General features: G+C 47.3%; 1 protein-coding gene across 1 annotated transcript; it reads left to right on the top strand.

Moving 5' to 3' along the window:
* Window positions 1–146: 146 nt before the first annotated feature.
* Window positions 147–16,522, top strand: bbs2 (Bardet-Biedl syndrome 2). The gene is given in 19 exon segments (XM_042340203.1): window positions 147–229; window positions 2,241–2,331; window positions 2,334–2,365; window positions 3,188–3,415; window positions 4,326–4,451; window positions 5,166–5,228; window positions 6,048–6,125; window positions 6,663–6,767; window positions 7,172–7,258; window positions 8,016–8,151; window positions 8,614–8,753; window positions 9,069–9,213; window positions 9,804–9,975; window positions 10,870–11,002; window positions 11,519–11,650; window positions 12,785–12,922; window positions 14,159–14,271; window positions 15,099–15,247; window positions 15,644–16,522. Coding segments are annotated over 18 exon segments (2,172 nt in total). The 5' UTR covers window positions 147–229; window positions 2,241–2,249; the 3' UTR covers window positions 15,757–16,522.
* Window positions 16,523–16,667: the final 145 nt, after the last annotated feature.

Genomic DNA, 16,667 nt, shown 5'->3' with positions numbered 1-16,667 from the left:
CCCGCCCAAATCCCGTCCCATTGGGCGTGAAACCCGCCCAAATCCCGTCCCATTGGGCGTGAAACTCGCCCAAATCCCGTCCCATTGGGCGTGAAACTCGCCCAAATCCCGCCCCATTGGGTGCCGCCTCCACCCGCTCCGGGGTCACGGGGTCAGAGGTGGTGACGCGCTGCCGTTAGCAACCGAGAGACGCCGAGAGCGGGAGCGGCCCCCGGGCCACAGCTCACAGGTACAGCGGGGCCGGGCCCGGGGGGCCGGGGGGCGGGGCCCGGGGGGGGGGACGGGGGGCCGGGGCCGGGGGCGGGGGGGGGGGGCGGGGGGCGGGGGCCGGGCGGGGCGGGGCTGAGGGCAGCGGCGGGGAGGTCGGGCCCTGTGGGACTGGACTCGGCGGCGGCAGCTCATGTTCATAGAGAGACCGCCATAGAGCATAACAATAATATTGATGCGGTTCCCCCCCACAGTCCCCCCGTACACCCCCCACAGTCCCCCCGTACACCCCCACAGTCCCCCCGTACACCCCCACAGTCCCCCCGTACACCCCCCACAGTCCCCCCGTACACCCCCCACAGTCCCCCGTACACCCCCACAGTCCCCCCGTACACCCCCACAGTCCCCCCGTACACCCCCCACAGTCCCCCCGTACACCCCCACAGTCCCCCGTACACCCCCCACAGTCCCCCCGTACACCCCCACAGTCCCCCGTACACCCCCCACACTCCCCCCGTACACCCCCCACAGTCCCCCCGTACACCCCCCATAGTCCCCCGTACACCCCCCCATAGTCCCCCTGTACACCCCCCCATAGTCCCCCTGTACACACCCCCATAGTCACCCTGTACACACCCCCCCATAGTCCCCCTGTACACACCCCCTATAGTCCCCCTGTACACCCCCCATAGTCCCCCCGTACACACCCCCCCATAGTCCCCCTGTACACACCCCCCCATAGTCCCCCCGTACACACCCCCTATAGTCCCCCCGTACACCCCCCCCCCCCCGTACCCCCCCCCCCCCGTACACCCCCCACAGTCCCCCGTACACCCCCCACAGTCCCCCCGTACACCCCCCACAGTCCCCCCGTACACCCCCACAGTCCCCCCACCCCCCACACTCCCCCCGTACACCCCCCACACTCCCCCCGTACACCCCCCACACTCCCCCCGTACACCCCCCACTCCCCCGTACACCCCCCACAGTCCCCCGTACACCCCCCAGTCCCCCCGTACACCCCCCCCACAGTCCCCCCCTACACCCCCCAGTCCCCCGTACACCCCCCACACTCCCCCCGTACACCCCCCACTCCCCCCGTACACCCCCCCAGTCCCCCTGTACACCCCCCATAGTCCCCCCTGTACACCCCCCCATAGTCCCCCCCCCCCCATAGTCCCCCGTACACCCCCCCATAGTCCCCCTGTACACACCCCCCCATAGTCCCCCTGTACACACCCCCTATAGTCCCCCTGTACACCCCCCCATAGTCCCCCTGTACACCCCCCCATAGTCCCCCGTACACCCCCCATAGGTACACACCCCCTATAGTCCCCTGTACACCCCCCCATAGTCCCCTGTACACCCCCCATAGTCCCCCTGTACACCCCCCATAGTCCCCCTGTACACCCCCCCATAGTCCCCCTGTACACCCCCCCATAGTCCCCCGTACACCCCCCATAGTCCCCCTGTACACACCCCCCCATAGTCCCCCTGTACACACCCCCTATAGTCCCCCTGTACACCCCCTATAGTCCCCCTGTACACACCCCCCATAGTCCCCCTGTACACACCCCCTATAGTCCCCCCGTACACACACCCCCCATAGTCCCCCGTACACCCCCCCATAGTCCCCCTGTACACCCCCCCATATAGTGCCCCTGTGCACCCCACTCCGCATACACTCCCCCTATACACGCTCCTCTCCCATACAATTCCTTTTCCCCCTATCCCTCCTCCCCTATATAGACCCGCTGTACGATCCCCTCCACCATCATTGCTCCGCAGAAATCCCCTCAATAGAATTGCCTCTGTAGAGACTCTCTCGTTAGAATTCCACGTGCTCAGAAGATCCTTCCCTGCAGATATTTCTCTCAGCAACATCTCCTCAGAAAATGCCTCCTCTGCAGAGATGATTCACCCCCCCCCCCCCCCCTGCCCCGTCCCCCCACCTCCGCCTCAGAACTCCGATGGTAAATGTATCTTGAAGAAGTTTGTGGATTCTCACTATATTTTCCCTGCTGTACTTCCAGGTGGCAGCTATGCTTGTTCCGGTCTTCACCCTCAAGTTAAACCACAAAATTATCCCCCGGATGGTGACTGTGGGGAAATATGATGGCATACACCCTGCTTGACAGCCGCTACCCAGGCTGGCAAGGTACTCCCAACTGCGGTTAATTTAGTGAGAATCTGTCAGTGAGGGTGTGAGGCAGTGTCGCTGTCAATAAGAAACGATCAGTGAGGCTGTGTTACAGTAAGAGTGTCTGGCTATCAATCTCACTATATAGGTATCAGTCTGGCTGTGTAGTTCAGTGAGGCATCAATTGGGGGTCTTGGGGTGAGGTAAGTGACGTCTGCTTGGGGCTGAGCTGACTCGAAGGTAATGTGCCTGTCATTGGAATATCGGAATCACGTTAAGACTCATAACGGTCTCAGTGGTCTGGTTCCTCAGCTAGATGAGTCTGTAGTACTCCAAGGTGCTGTTGATGATTGACCAGCCGGACTTGAAGGGGCAGAATTCTTCATATTAAGCTTCTGTTAACTCCCAAAGCTTTTTAAACCAAAATCTTAGGCCAATACCTTTAACGGATAGGTTTATCCAAGCTGGTATGAAGCTGGCCAGATCGTGCTCTCAAAAGAAAGCTACGTGTTCTTAGGCAGTTAAAACCCAGGAGTATCCCCACACACAGTCTGGGGTCCCCAAGCCTTGACTCTTACCAACCTGCACCTAAAACTGGAATTAGGAAAGCAGGGTGTGTACTTCTATGGAGAGAGAGTGCGCACTCTATTTCAGATGCAGGAAAATTTCCATGTGTAGGTGGCACACATTTATGTAACTCTTTGTCTCTGTCTGGTTTGGATCCGATGTCAATGTCAAAAGTGCAAGTGAATATTTCAGTGAGAAAGTATTCTCACTTGTGCCAGTGTGGCCCTGCGATTCACAGTGGATGGTGACTGTTGGTATGTTTGTTTGCTGCAGGTTTTTATTCACAACCCTCATGCTCGTAGCCAGCGCTTTATCTCCAATCGCCTGCAGCAGAGCACCCAGGATTCCGACATCACCCTCCTGAACATAAACCAGGCCGTCAGCTGTCTGACCGCGGGGGTGCTGAACCCCAACCTCGACCACCATACCCTGCTCGTGGGAACACAGACTAACCTGCTGGCTTATGATGTACATAATAACACTGACATCTTCTACAGAGAGGTAAGATTTACAGTTGATCTTGTTAATCCAGGGTGATCTTTCAGTGTAGTGTTGGGGGTTGCATTGTCGGAGGTACCACCTTTCCAACGAGACCTTAAGTCCCGCCAGCCTATTTTACTGTACTTTAAAGATCCGCTTAACACATTGAAAAAATCTCAACGACATGATAAGGCGCTATCTCAAATGCAAGGTTTATTATTATTTATCCCATGGCACTATTAGAAAAGACAAGGGAGTTTCTCCTGGTATTCTGGCTAACAGTTGTCTCAGTTTTTTTTAAAAGAAATGGTTATTTCATTTCATGGCTTGTTTAGGGGAAATTGTTGTGTGAAAATTGGCTGCCACATTCGCCTGCAGATGCACAATCACTATACTTCACAGTGAAGCACCTTGAGAGATCTCAACAGCTTGATAAGCCGCTAAATCAATTGAAAGGATTATTATTATTATTATATCGAAAACAAGGAATATTAATATTAACTCTCTGGATGAGTCTGCTATAAGATTTTTCTTCAAAAGATAATCGTTGGTAGAGCAAAGAGATTCTCTGTGATGACAGAGATTCTCCTTTGTCTTTCTTATCCTGCCTCCCCTCTCTGTTCGTCCTTAAAACCTCTCCCTCCCATCATCCCCCAATTCTGACAAAGGGTCATGGACCCGAAACGTTGACCTACTTTCCCTTCTCCATAATAATAATAATAATAATCCTTTATTATTCTGATCCTAGATTACAGTGATTCTGATCCCTGACTGTTCAGCGACTTGGGACATTCTCCCGTCATGAAAGGCGCTTTACAAATGTAATTTTGTTGTTGTTTAGCGTGAAGGTAACCTGAATAGGCAGCACCTAGCAAGGTACGGTTTGGGAATTAAGATCATTGTACTTCCTGATCTGTTTTATTTGTTTTAGGTGCCGGATGGAGCCAATGCCATGGTGTTGGGACAGCTGGGAGACATCTCGTCACCATTAGCAATTATCGGAGGAAGTTGCGCCCTTCAAGGTTTTGATCACGAAGGGAATGACCGATTCTGGACGGTATGGAAGCACAGAGCTACACTGGCATCTAACCTAGTGTGTAATAGGGGGATAGTGTTCTGAAGGAGGAAATAAGGTTAACATGGCAAATAGAAAGTGCAGCAAAGATTAATTGGCCACCTTCCTGACCTCCGCTCTCCCTACGTACAGCAGCTCATCTACCGGGTTCCTACTTACTTCTAGGTAAATAGAGGCATGTGGACTAAGGAAACTTGCCCAACATTTTGCCCTGCCGGGAATTGGACCCAGATCTCTCGCTTGTGAGACAAGTGCTCTAACTACTGAGCTACAGGACTCCACATAGATGCTGCCTGACCTGCTGAGTGTTCCCAGCGATCTCTGTTTTTGTTTAAAAGTTTTATAGCTGTGCAGTCAGCCCTTTGTGGGATTATAACTAGAGCAGTTTCACGTATTCTTGGTGTTTAAGACACAAACTCTAGGGGTTATGTCAGGAATGTGCTTCACAGAATCCACGCAAAATACCACTGCAAAGTTTCTGTTTCCTGTGATCTCTCTGCCACCACAGTTGCTGCATGGATCTCTTTTATACATAGAACTTTAAACACCCTTACTGACTTCATGAATGTTTCAGTCTAGAGAATGGACATGGAGAACATTAATGTGAAGATATGTAACTGTGATCTCCACTTACAGTTAAGAAAACTCCTTTGGGCTGGCAGTGAAGGTTAAAATGTTTGTGCTTTTCATACTCAGGTCACCGGAGACAATGTCCGGTCGCTGGCCCTCTGCGACTTTGATGATGATGGAAAGAATGAGGTGAGTCCACTTTGTTCAGTCCAAAACGATTCAGAACAGAAAGATCCTCAGTGACAGTGCAGCCATTGAGCCCAGTAACTATTGACATTGCACATATGTGCACAGTATCTTGCTGACATTACATAATACGAACACAATACATACTGACATTAATAATAATTAATAATTTTTGCATTTGATATAGAGTCTTTCAAGGTGGGACCGTGTCTCAAAGCACTTCACAGGATTTACTGTAAAGGATAGTGACTCAATATTTTGAAGGCAAACATGGCAGCAAGTGTGTGCACAGCAATAACAAAATATACATTCAATTCACTTTACAGTATATTCTGTGAAGCACTTTGATAAGGCACTAAATCAAATGCAAGGATTATTATAACCCACAAATAAGCCAGGAAATGAAAGACCAATTTTATCTGTTGACCAGGACACAGGAAAAAACTCCCTGAAAAGCGCTATATCAAATGCAAGGATTATTATTATTATTATTATTATTATATAGCCATGCAATCTTTAATGCTCACCTGATCAGGCACACTGCTCTTCAATTTAACGTCTCATCAGAAGGATGGCACATCCAAAAATGCAGCACTTCCAGCACAACACTGAAGTGCCAGCCAAGACTGAATTCATAACCTCAACATGGTATTTAAACCTGCAGGTGTCTGACTCACAGGCAAGAGTGCTACCAACTGAGCGAGGCTGACACCTCATTAACAATGTACACAAACATAAGCATCTTACTTAGGACATAATCAGATGTGAATACAGAAGTTTCCTGATGGGCTGTTGATTGACACTTTGCTCTCCTCTTCACAGCTTCTGGTCGGATCAGAGGACTTTGATATCAGGGTCTTCAAGGAGGATGAAATCATGGCTGAAATGTCAGAGACAGAGGTAAGGATGGATTCCCTGCTCTGTGTGCCATTCTCTAGAGACAACACGTGCATTTGTCTGATGTTCTGTATCAATTTGGAAAATAAATCGTTGAGTCCAGTGTTATCCGCTGCAATAAAAACTGAGTGAGAAATGAACACTATGTTAGTGTGACAAGATGATATCATGGGCTAATAGAAAGAAATTTCCAATGAGATTCCTTGTTAGAGAAGCCTGGAGTATTTACACCCAAGCGTTTGTTTTTTGGGGGGCAGTTGGTTGTCTTGACACATGCAGAAATCTGTTACAGTGCTTACGAGTATCCGAACTGTACTGAGAGTGTTCACATGAATACCACTTACATTTTCCTGTCTTGAATAGAACGTGCACTCTGTTCCTGGAGTGACACACCATGTTTACCTAATTCAGGAAAGTATTAGGCGTAGGTTGGCTTGGGAATCCCTGTGTGTGTTCTGGAGTATATGACGGAGTATATGATAGATGTCCCACTGAACAAAAATGGGATCCAGGCTTTAATGTGGCCCTTTCCTTTTGCAGACTATCACAGCGCTGTGCCACATGCATGGAAGCCGGTTTGGTTACGCTCTGGCAAATGGCACCGTCGGAGTGTACGATCGAACGGCACGTTACTGGAGGATTAAGGTAAATACGTGAAATGAGACTGCAGTGGGTAAGGTCATGTTCATCACCTGTACAAGGTGAGATGAATTGGGATTTCAAAGAAAAAAACAAAGTTTAAGTAGATGAACAAAATATATTCTTCACCAGAGGAGAAATGTGAAAAATAGTTTAGTATTTTTTAAACTGGAATTTGAGCTTTGACACCTGACTACGCCCATAATAAATGGGCAGTAGGAACAGGTTATTGAATAAAGCTGGTACTAAAATGTTGCCAGATCTCAAGGTGTAGCCTGGAATAGTGGGGCAGTCTATTGTGCTGAGATCTGAGATGCAGCAGCAATAAAGACTATGTGATAGCTGTCGTGTGATGCTCAGCGTTTTGTTCTCATTGCTCCTAATCTTTTATTTACATTTGTTTTTCGCAGTCCAAAAACCACGCAATGAGTATCCACGCGTTCGACTTGAACTCGGATGGCGTTCCCGAGCTGATCACAGGCTGGTCTAATGGAAAGGTCAGTATTTGCTGTAAATGCCTCTGAATAATTAACAGCAGAGATTCATCCAGGGAAAGAACAGGCAAACAGTGGGTTACAGGCAACAATCCCGTCCCAACGGTTCAGATGAACAAACAACGGCAGACAAATCCCAATGATCATTTCTGGCTTTGCGTGGCCAGTCCTAAGTCAGGAAGGGTTTGGCTGATGTTGTTCTTCGGCTGAAGCTGGTTTTTGATTGCCCGTCAACATGTACAGGTTAACATTTTACAGGCGAACACCAAATAATTTTAGACAATGCAGATGGTGACACAGAGCTTATTAGATAATAGGATCATAGAATGTTTATAACATAAGAGGTCTTTCATCCCCATCATGTTTGTTCTGCACTGCAAATTAGGATTTTACTACTGCTCTGATCTATTACCTCTCTAATCCCATTCACTTGATATTTTACCCCCGCACACTTTAATGTTATTTTGCTCTTCTGTTCTCTGATACCAAGAGTCTCCTTTCTGGCTGAGAGTCAGACAAACTGCTCTCAGGGATCTTCCAAAAACTCCCTACTGACTGCTACGTGATGTGCAGAGGATTAATCGACCAATGTTACAGTCTTTTGTTGTGAATTCCACTTTCTTCCCCAACTGTGCATTCAGTGGCACACATACTGGAGTCTCAATGAGCTGCACTTCACACAGTAATCAACCTGATATTTACCGGTTGCTGCGCTGGTAGTGCCGGCTGCAAGGAGACTTGATCTGTATTTTCCCCACAGATCGATGCTCGCAGTGACCGCACCGGTGAGGTCATATTTAAGGACAACTTTCCCACCTCGATAGCTGGGATTGTGCAGGAAGACTACCGCATGGACGGACAGACCCAGCTCATCTGCTGCTCTGTGGATGGAGAAGGTAAAGCTGGCTCTTTTCTCTGCTCCCAGACACTTTCAGTGTCACTGTATAACTTGCCGTGGAGGAGCACGGAATAACTGGGGGTGGGAGACGCTCATCATTTTTCTTCATGAACCTGCACGTACTATTTTAATGTTATCAAGGTCAGGCGCTGGCCTCCACAGTGTGCCTTTTCCAAGACAAGTGAATCGAACATTTATTCTCTTTCTAAACACTAATGGGATAGTCTTTCTAAAAGACCGGCCCAGCTCCTGGCTGCAAAAGGCTAGAGGCCTTTCAGAGAATCATAAAACAACTTGCATTTATGTAACTCATTCACACGAGGCAGTGCGTCAGAGCACCTTAATACTAACATGAGGTTGGAGGAATGAGAGGATATTTTTATTAATTGATACTGGAAATAGGTAGAAATGTACACACACATAATTCTGGTCCACCCCTTCCTTGTTTTCTGCTCTGTAGTCCGAGGATACTTACCTGCCAGCCTGGAAATGAAAGGGAATCTAATGGACACAAACGTGGAACAAGAATTAATCCGTGACCTGAGTCAGCGAAAGCAGAACCTGCTTCTCGAGCTTCGGAACTACGAGGAGAATTCAAAGGTGAGTCTTTCGAGCAGGTCACTAGCCTGCTGTAGAGCAGCGTGAGAGCACCGGGTTAACACTCAGTAGAAGAGTTCTGGCCGAGTCCTGAAGCATGAATTAGCGGCTGGGGTAAGGTTATTGTCGATGAGTGAGTGGCACAGAGAATTAGGAATGACTGGTGTAGGTATTGAGTTTGACTGAACATGTGGGTATTTTTCATTGGGTGACTGGTGGGTGGAGATTGTGGGCTGAGTGACTGACTAATTGGCAGATCGGGAGAGCATATGATGTTATTAAGTGGTTCATTTAACATTTGTGCTGTGTTTGCATCAGGCCAGCTCGAATAACCAAGGAGGAGAACGAGAAGGGCAAGTGGGTGTTATTCCAGCCAACACCCAACTACAGACAGCACTGTCTGTCAATGTAGGCAACAGCACCCGAAGCCCTCACGTGGAGCTGAGTGTTTCTACATCCAATGGTGAGTACACTCTCTGCTCAGAGACTGGTTGGCATTAATTTGGTTTAGAGGGAAACAACTGTCACCCTGTCTCTTTTGGTAGCACACTCGCCATGAGCGCTTTGGGACGTCCTCCTGACGTGAAAGGCGCTTTATAAATGTAATTTTGTTGTTGTTGAAGTGAATGACAAATTTTAACTGGGGCAAGTGTTGACCAGGACACAGAGAAATAGAGCTATGGGATCTTTAAAGTCCAACCTAAACAGGCAAACCAGAGCTTGGTTTAAAGTCTCAGCACCTTCATCAATGCAGTACACCCTCAGCCTAGATTATGAACTCAACCCACAATCTTGTGATTGAGCAAGCGCTCTGGGAGGCTACCCTGTGTGAGGAGCGCTATCGAGCTATATAAATGCAAGTTGTTATTGTTATTGATTCCGAGGTGAGAGTGCTACTAACTGACCTCGGCTGACCCTTGTTGATAATATTATTATATTTATTACCTGTTATAATTATATAGGATTAATAAGATTTTCTATATTTTCTGTGTCAAAGCTGGTTTATGAGCAATGTGCTGATGTTTGTTATTGTCGATCATTCCCTCTCTGTAGACACTATCATCCGGGCTGTGCTCATCTTTGCTGAGGGTATATTCGATGGAGAGTCTTACGTTGTCCATCCCAGCTCAGGCAATGTCTCAGGCCAGGTCCAAGTTCCCATTATTCCACCCAAAGACGTCCCAGTGGATCTGCACATCAAGGCATTTGTGGGATACAGAAACAGGTGATGAGGTGGACTGAATGATCCCTGAGGGATGACCGGTAGTCTGATAATGCTTGATTTGAATGCTACTTACGGAACTTGCTCCATGTGGGTATCCATGTTCACTGAACATGTTAATTTGTGTAACATCAGTAAAGGTTCAGGAGGACAAAGAACCTATGTAGGACAAATGTCGGAAAAACCACAAGCTTTCCCAATAGTTCACTGAGTTTATTCAGTCAGTAAATACAGGATTCTCTACTCTGTTTTTTCCCCAAGCTTTTTTTTTTGCATCTCCTAATTTCTGTCTTTGTTCCAAAGCCCAATCCATTTTGATAATAACACTGCGTAAAGAGCAATAGGAATTTAGGAATATGTCCGAATGCTTTCTGTGACCTTTCTGTGACCCAAATTTTCTGCCTCAATGCCTCTGGCTTCCTTTCACATCTTGTCAATGTGTTTAAAGGCGCTAATGCAATTTTGTCGTCGTTGTTGCTGACTTCTGCTGTGCTCTCAATGTTCAAATAGTCACCATCAAGAACCAGAATACCAGTGTGAGTTGTCTCTTACTTTGGGGAAGCCTGATATGCTGTGCCTCACAGCTACGTTCTCTCAGTCTTGCCAGGAGAGCATACATTTGCAGAGGCTGGAGAGGGTCGGGTTGGGTTGGAATATTGTATCTCCTGCCGTTGTGATGATCAACACACCTAGTGCATTAGTTGCATTGAAAATCTCCCACTAGAAGCATGGAAGGCAAGAGAGGAAAAGATCAAAGTCTGAATTAATCCCTTTTATAATGTTAACAAACATCTGGCATCCAGATGAATAAACATGGGAGGGGGCAATTGGGGGAGGGAAGAATGTGCAGCTGTGTAAAGTGAATGTGGTCAGTCAGACTCCAATCTTTTCACTCAGCGTCCAGTTCCACGTCTTTGAACTGACCAGGCAGCTGCCTCGATTCTCGATGTACGCTCTGCTCACCGCTTCCGACACTCCTCTGGAACCTCAGGGTTACGTCACCTTCACCGTCAGCGATCGCATCCAGAGGGTGAGTCAGACATCGCTGGGATCATCCCGTCCACTTAGTTACAATCAATTTACTTTAAATAGAATAACCTCTGGTTATGCCAGCCTGATGGGAACAAGAGTGAGCTCAAGGTAAAAGGTAGATGGGCACGAATTATATTATAGTAATAATATAGGATGGTAGTGTGTGGTTCCCAGATACTCAAAAGATCTGTAACATGCCCTTCACTCTAAAACTCTTTTTTTGCATTCCCAACTCTTCCTTCCACAAGCTGTAGATCATTCAGAACTCTGCCGCTCGGGTTGCCTCCTTCAAAGTTCGACTCAAGACCTTCCTCTTTGACCGCACCTTTGGTTTTCTTCCACCGCCACTTCTCCCGAATCCAACCACCACTTGGGTGCAAACCCTCAACTGTCCTGCCCTTTGGGATGTCCTCCTTATGTTATGTGAAAAGATCTGTATAAATGCAGTTAGTAGTTGTTGCGATTGCTGTCGTAACTGAGCTTGCATTGCTCTCTCCTCTCTGACTGGTTTCAGGTTGTGATGTGGATGAACCAGAGCTTCTTGTTACCTGGTGATGTTGAATGCTCCGGTGCCCCACTGAAGGCTTGTTTCACGTCCCTGCGAGATAACGGACAGCTCAGCCTCAAAATGCAAGCTAACGGACAGGTATTGCACTAAGTCAATTTAAAAACAAACTTAAGAGTATGCCAACACTTAATTGCAATTTTCATTCAACATCAACCCCTTACACAAGGCTGAGGTGGGGTGGGGCCACTTATGAAATCCTTACAAAAGAAAATAAAAAGTTAACCTTGGAGCAGGGTATTTGTCCAGTTCGGCGTGTCACATTCGCTGGGGATTTGCCTTGAACGATTGACAACAGATCTACATCTCCAAACCCCATTGATCAACCAGACAAGATGGTTAATCATCAACTCTGGCTTGGATTACATGGAGCTCCCAGATGGGATGTCTTTTTTGAATCAGTTCACCAGAGGATGTTACACCCTCTGTCCCTCACCTCTCAATGATCACTTAAGATTTCTGGACTGAATGTTTTACCTGTGGTTATTTTCTTGGATTTAGACACACTCAGATCAAGCAGCGCCTTGGAACGTCCTCCCGACGTGAAAGGCGCTGTACAAACTGTAATTTATTGTTGCTGCTTGTTGTGAGTGGTCTGTTGGCAGGAGTGGGCTTGATGGATGGTCCTTTTCCAGGCTTTGTCTTCAAACACATCTCAGAAGATGAATTAGCAAGTTTCTGTTCTTTAATCTTCTCCATTTGTGAACCAAGCTTCACCTTCAGAGGTCTCCCCTCTCTGAAAGAAGAGCATCGCTGTGAAACCTAGTTGCTCTGCCTGACATTTTTTCCACCTGCATTTCTATGCTGAGATAATGTGGTATCCTGTAGCTTAGTGATTACAGCAAACAAGAGGATCTGGGTTTGAATCCCGGCAGGGCAAAACTTTGGGCCAGTTTCCTTACTCCAGACACCTCTGTTTACCTAGTAGTAAGTAGGAACCTGGTTGTTAGTCGATTGGCGATCGCTTTTCCGAGGATAATAATTCCTCCATAATAAATTTAACAATTTTTTTAAAAAATTTGGTCACTCAATCCATGGCTGTTTGTGCAGCACTGCTGTGCGCAACTGGCTGCCACAAAATGTACAGTCAATTCACTTTACAGTATATTCTGTGAAGCGCTTTGAGACGTCTCAAAGACGTGATAGATAAGGCACTGTATCAAATCCAAGGATTATTATTAATTATGACTATTATAATCTTTCTCCAACCACCAGATCACCATCAGAACGGAGGATATTGATCTCGCTGGTGACATCATCCAGTCCCTGGCCTCCTTCCTGGCCATCGATGACCTGCAGGTGGAGGCTGATTTCCCTCTGTACTTTGAGGAGTTGCGTCAGGTCCTAGTTCAGGTCAGTGACGGACTCTTATCGCTGGCATTGAGTGGGGACAGGGTTGGGGGGGGTGTCGGCATTTACTTTGACCTGGGGGAAAAAAACAAAAGCGTTGACAGTCATTTGTGATAAGTATATTTAATTTGTCTACAGTCACTAAAATTGACAATTATTACTTTGAGCTGTTTGAACATAAAATGTTCCTGATAACAGCGTTTCCTCACACTCACGTTCAAATCCCTTCACTCTCTGGCACCACCCTACCTCTCCATCCTCCTCATTCTCCAGTCCACCACCCAGCGCCTCCGGTTGACTGGCTTTGGTCTCCTGCTCGTCCCTCGCACTCTCTGCCCCACCATCGGAGGTCACGCTTTCAGCCACTACTCTCTGAAACTCTGTAACACTCTCCCTCAATCCCTCCGCCTTGCCCCCTCTTTCCCCTTGTTCAAGTCCCGCCTGAAAACCTTCCAATTCAACCGTGCTTATTCACCTCCCCCATCCAGCTCGGAGTCAGCCTCCGCCATTGTTAAGCGTTCTGAGACACTACCCTGCGTGGAGGGTGCTAAATAAGTGCATGTTGTTGTTATCAATTGCAGGCTGTGCCTCTCCCCTTCGCCCTCCGCCCCCTGCCCTGTGCCTCAAACAATAACAACAAAATAACATTTGTTTAACGCCTTTCACGTCGGGAGGACGTCCCAAGGCGCTGGACAGACAGAATTACACACTGGGTACATGACATGCCCTCAGATCTGCCCACGTTCCTGACCCAGGCTGGGCAATATTTGATTGTAACCCAAGTTGTCATTATCCTTGTTTTGCTCCTCTATAAGGAAGAACTCAAAGCACAGAGACTTTGGTTGATATCTACTCCTCCCCAACCCCTCAGTTAATGGACACAGTCCTTTAACCTCTGAGAGTTATTTGCGTGTATTGTGGAGCAGGTCTCCTCTCTGTTGGAGGCCGTTCTGTGCTGCAATCTGCTTGAACCCAACATTCTTCGTTCAGGATCAGTGCTGTGAGTTCTCACAGAGCTCCTGCCCAGTTATTGCTCATAGTCCTATACAAGTACAGATCACCAACTAAAGCCAGTCAGGACAGAGGCACTGGTTTGGCCCTGACACTCCAGAGACTATAAGAGCAGCTCAGTAGTTGGGAAGTGGCGGGGGGGGGAGAGGGGGGAATCCTTACACCTCAATTGCAATAGAAAATGGGATCTGAACGGAAAGGCTAAGATGCTTCTCTCTGTCACGGCAGGTTGACGAGTATCACTCCGTACACCAGAAGCTCACCGCGGAGATGGCCGATCATTCCAACCTGGTCCGCAGCCTGCTGGTGAGGGCAGAGGATGCACGGCTGATGGGTAACATGTGAGTAAGCAATGAACCAGTGGGGAACATAATACAATACACATTTACATGTATACAGCGTCTTTCAGATTGGGAGGAAATCCCAAGGCACTGAACAGCCCAAGGTTTGTACCTGAGCTGCGTGGGTCGGGGGAGAAAGATAGGAGTAAACAGCCTTGCACTGGATCGCCTGGTATACAATAATACTCAGGCTGGCATATGCAGTATAGAGACTGGAGTTTGTTATAAAACAAGAGTAGTCCAGGGTTCGGTACCACCAAAACAAAGTGTAACTGGTGTGGGTACAGTATTGTGCTGCAATTGTAGCGTGTCTGCCTGCTGTTAGCCTCTGAAATCTCTCCCACCTTGCATCCCCCCCTCTCCCAACAAAGTTATTTAACTATTTTTGCTTCTTCTGGGGTACAAGTTACCCTGTTAACTTTGCCATTATTCATGTGTGAGCCTTGCCAGTGAGCGTCAGTCGTGAATTCAACCTTGAGCCTGATCCTGTCCTCAGCCGATGTCCACACACGAGCAGCAAGGGCGAAGGACGCACTAATATAAGTATAAGGTGTTGGTGTCAATAGCTGTCTCTGGTTAGCAGTTGAGTGAGATTACTGAATGAATTATCTTCTCCTTAACCAAACGGCACTGAGGTCAATTGCGCTTACTAGCTTGCCTACTGCCACCCACGCTGAGATCCTCGAACTCAGCATGGACCAGGATTTCCACTAAGACCATCCCAATGTTACAGTTCAGTAACACATCTCGTAAACTGGCTGAGCCGTGAGGGGAGGTGCAAGCTGTGACTCTCTCTGATCAACTATCGTTTCTCCCTCTCACTGTAGGAGGAATATGAAGAAAGGTTACAACGAGCTGTATGACCTGAATCGAGATCTGGTAAACGGCTACAAAATTCGATGTAACAACCACGCAGAGCTGCTGCAATGTCTCCGAGGGGTGAATCGGGCAATGCAGAGAGCAGGCTCGCTCCGAGGTAAGCCAACACATATACATCTTAAACAAGAGAGCTGCCCTGGGGGCAGTTAAAGCTCCAATGATAGGTTCCTGGGGCTCAGGTGAAGGTTACAAGTCACGTGAGACCCACAGTTACACTTTATAATGTCTTTCAATTGCTTCACAGTCTGTAACCCGTTCCCTGGAAGATCTATAATTCAGTATTTTACATTGAATTCACTACAAATTTTAGTTGTGAAAAAATTCAATCGTTAAGAGTAATGCCACTCAGAGATAGGTTCACTGTTAGCAGAACATCAGTGTGTCTGTCTGAAGATGACTGCCTAGTGAGAGTGATATTTTTTTACATTGCTGCTTTCCAATGAACTTTTTCCTGATCTGACGTGTTCTCTTTCTGGCGCTTGTTTCTATCCAGTCGGGAAGCCAAAGACCCAAGTGATCGCCGCGTGCCGAGACGCCATCAAAAATAACAACGTGAACGCACTCTTTAAAATAATACGCGCCGGCACTTCATCCGCTTCATCCTGAGCTCCCGGGGGAAGAGGGGCTCCCCGAGACCAGGGATGAGCTTCAGCCAGAGGGAACGCAGCAACAGAAGAGTAGGTCAGTGAATGAGTGCAGTGTAATAGCACTCAAGCAACGCTTAGCCAGGACCACCTCGCTGGTGCCATCAGTGAGCCAAGTAACATTATTTACAGCCGAGTATCTTGCCCTTTGTAAGCTGTCACAATGGTCATGCTTCATAAAGTATAACGCTCAAGAGTTTGGCTTGTTGTAGGTTCTCTTCGTGTCTCGCTGCTCCTCCCAATCCGTCCCCATTCTAATTGGGACTCAGAGCATTTTAATTTGTGAAGGGTTAGGTTTAAATCATACAGTTTTATATTGTCAGTCAAAATAGTCATTCTATTTGTATCGGACATTACTCAATACCTCTAAGCAGCACACACACTTGTATGTGTATATTCTCAATTAATTAATAATAAGTGAATTGGTGGAATAATCCACAGTCTAAATTAGAGGGAAAAACCAGACATCAAGCAGACATGTTAGGAGCAGGTGGGTAACTTGTATTTTTAATCCACCTGCTTTTCATTGAGTACAGACAATTGTTTCCTCTTTAGATTTCACAATCTTTCAGTTCTTACTGAGAAACTTTTTGTTTTGTTCCACTACCCACTGTAATGGCAGTCACAAAGGCTTTTGGTCTCATTTTGTTGATTAGTCTAACAGTGTTTATAGTTTGTATTATTCGTGTCTTATAGTAGATTGTAATAAAATATATTGAAGCAACAAAGTGACAATTTTCAGGTGTCTGTGCTATTTGAATGTTAATGTTGAAGGGCTTGTGTATGTGTATGTGGGAGCTCATTTGTCACACAATTTTGGCTGTTAAAAGAGTAAACGTATTTAGTTCTAAGGACCAGTAGAGAGAAACTGAT

The sequence above is a fragment of the Callorhinchus milii genome, unplaced genomic scaffold (assembly GCF_018977255.1).
Source record: "Callorhinchus milii isolate IMCB2004 unplaced genomic scaffold, IMCB_Cmil_1.0 Scaffold14, whole genome shotgun sequence".
NCBI classification, from domain to species: Eukaryota; Metazoa; Chordata; class Chondrichthyes; order Chimaeriformes; family Callorhinchidae; genus Callorhinchus; species Callorhinchus milii.
This window is presented reverse-complemented; position numbering and strand designations above follow the sequence as displayed.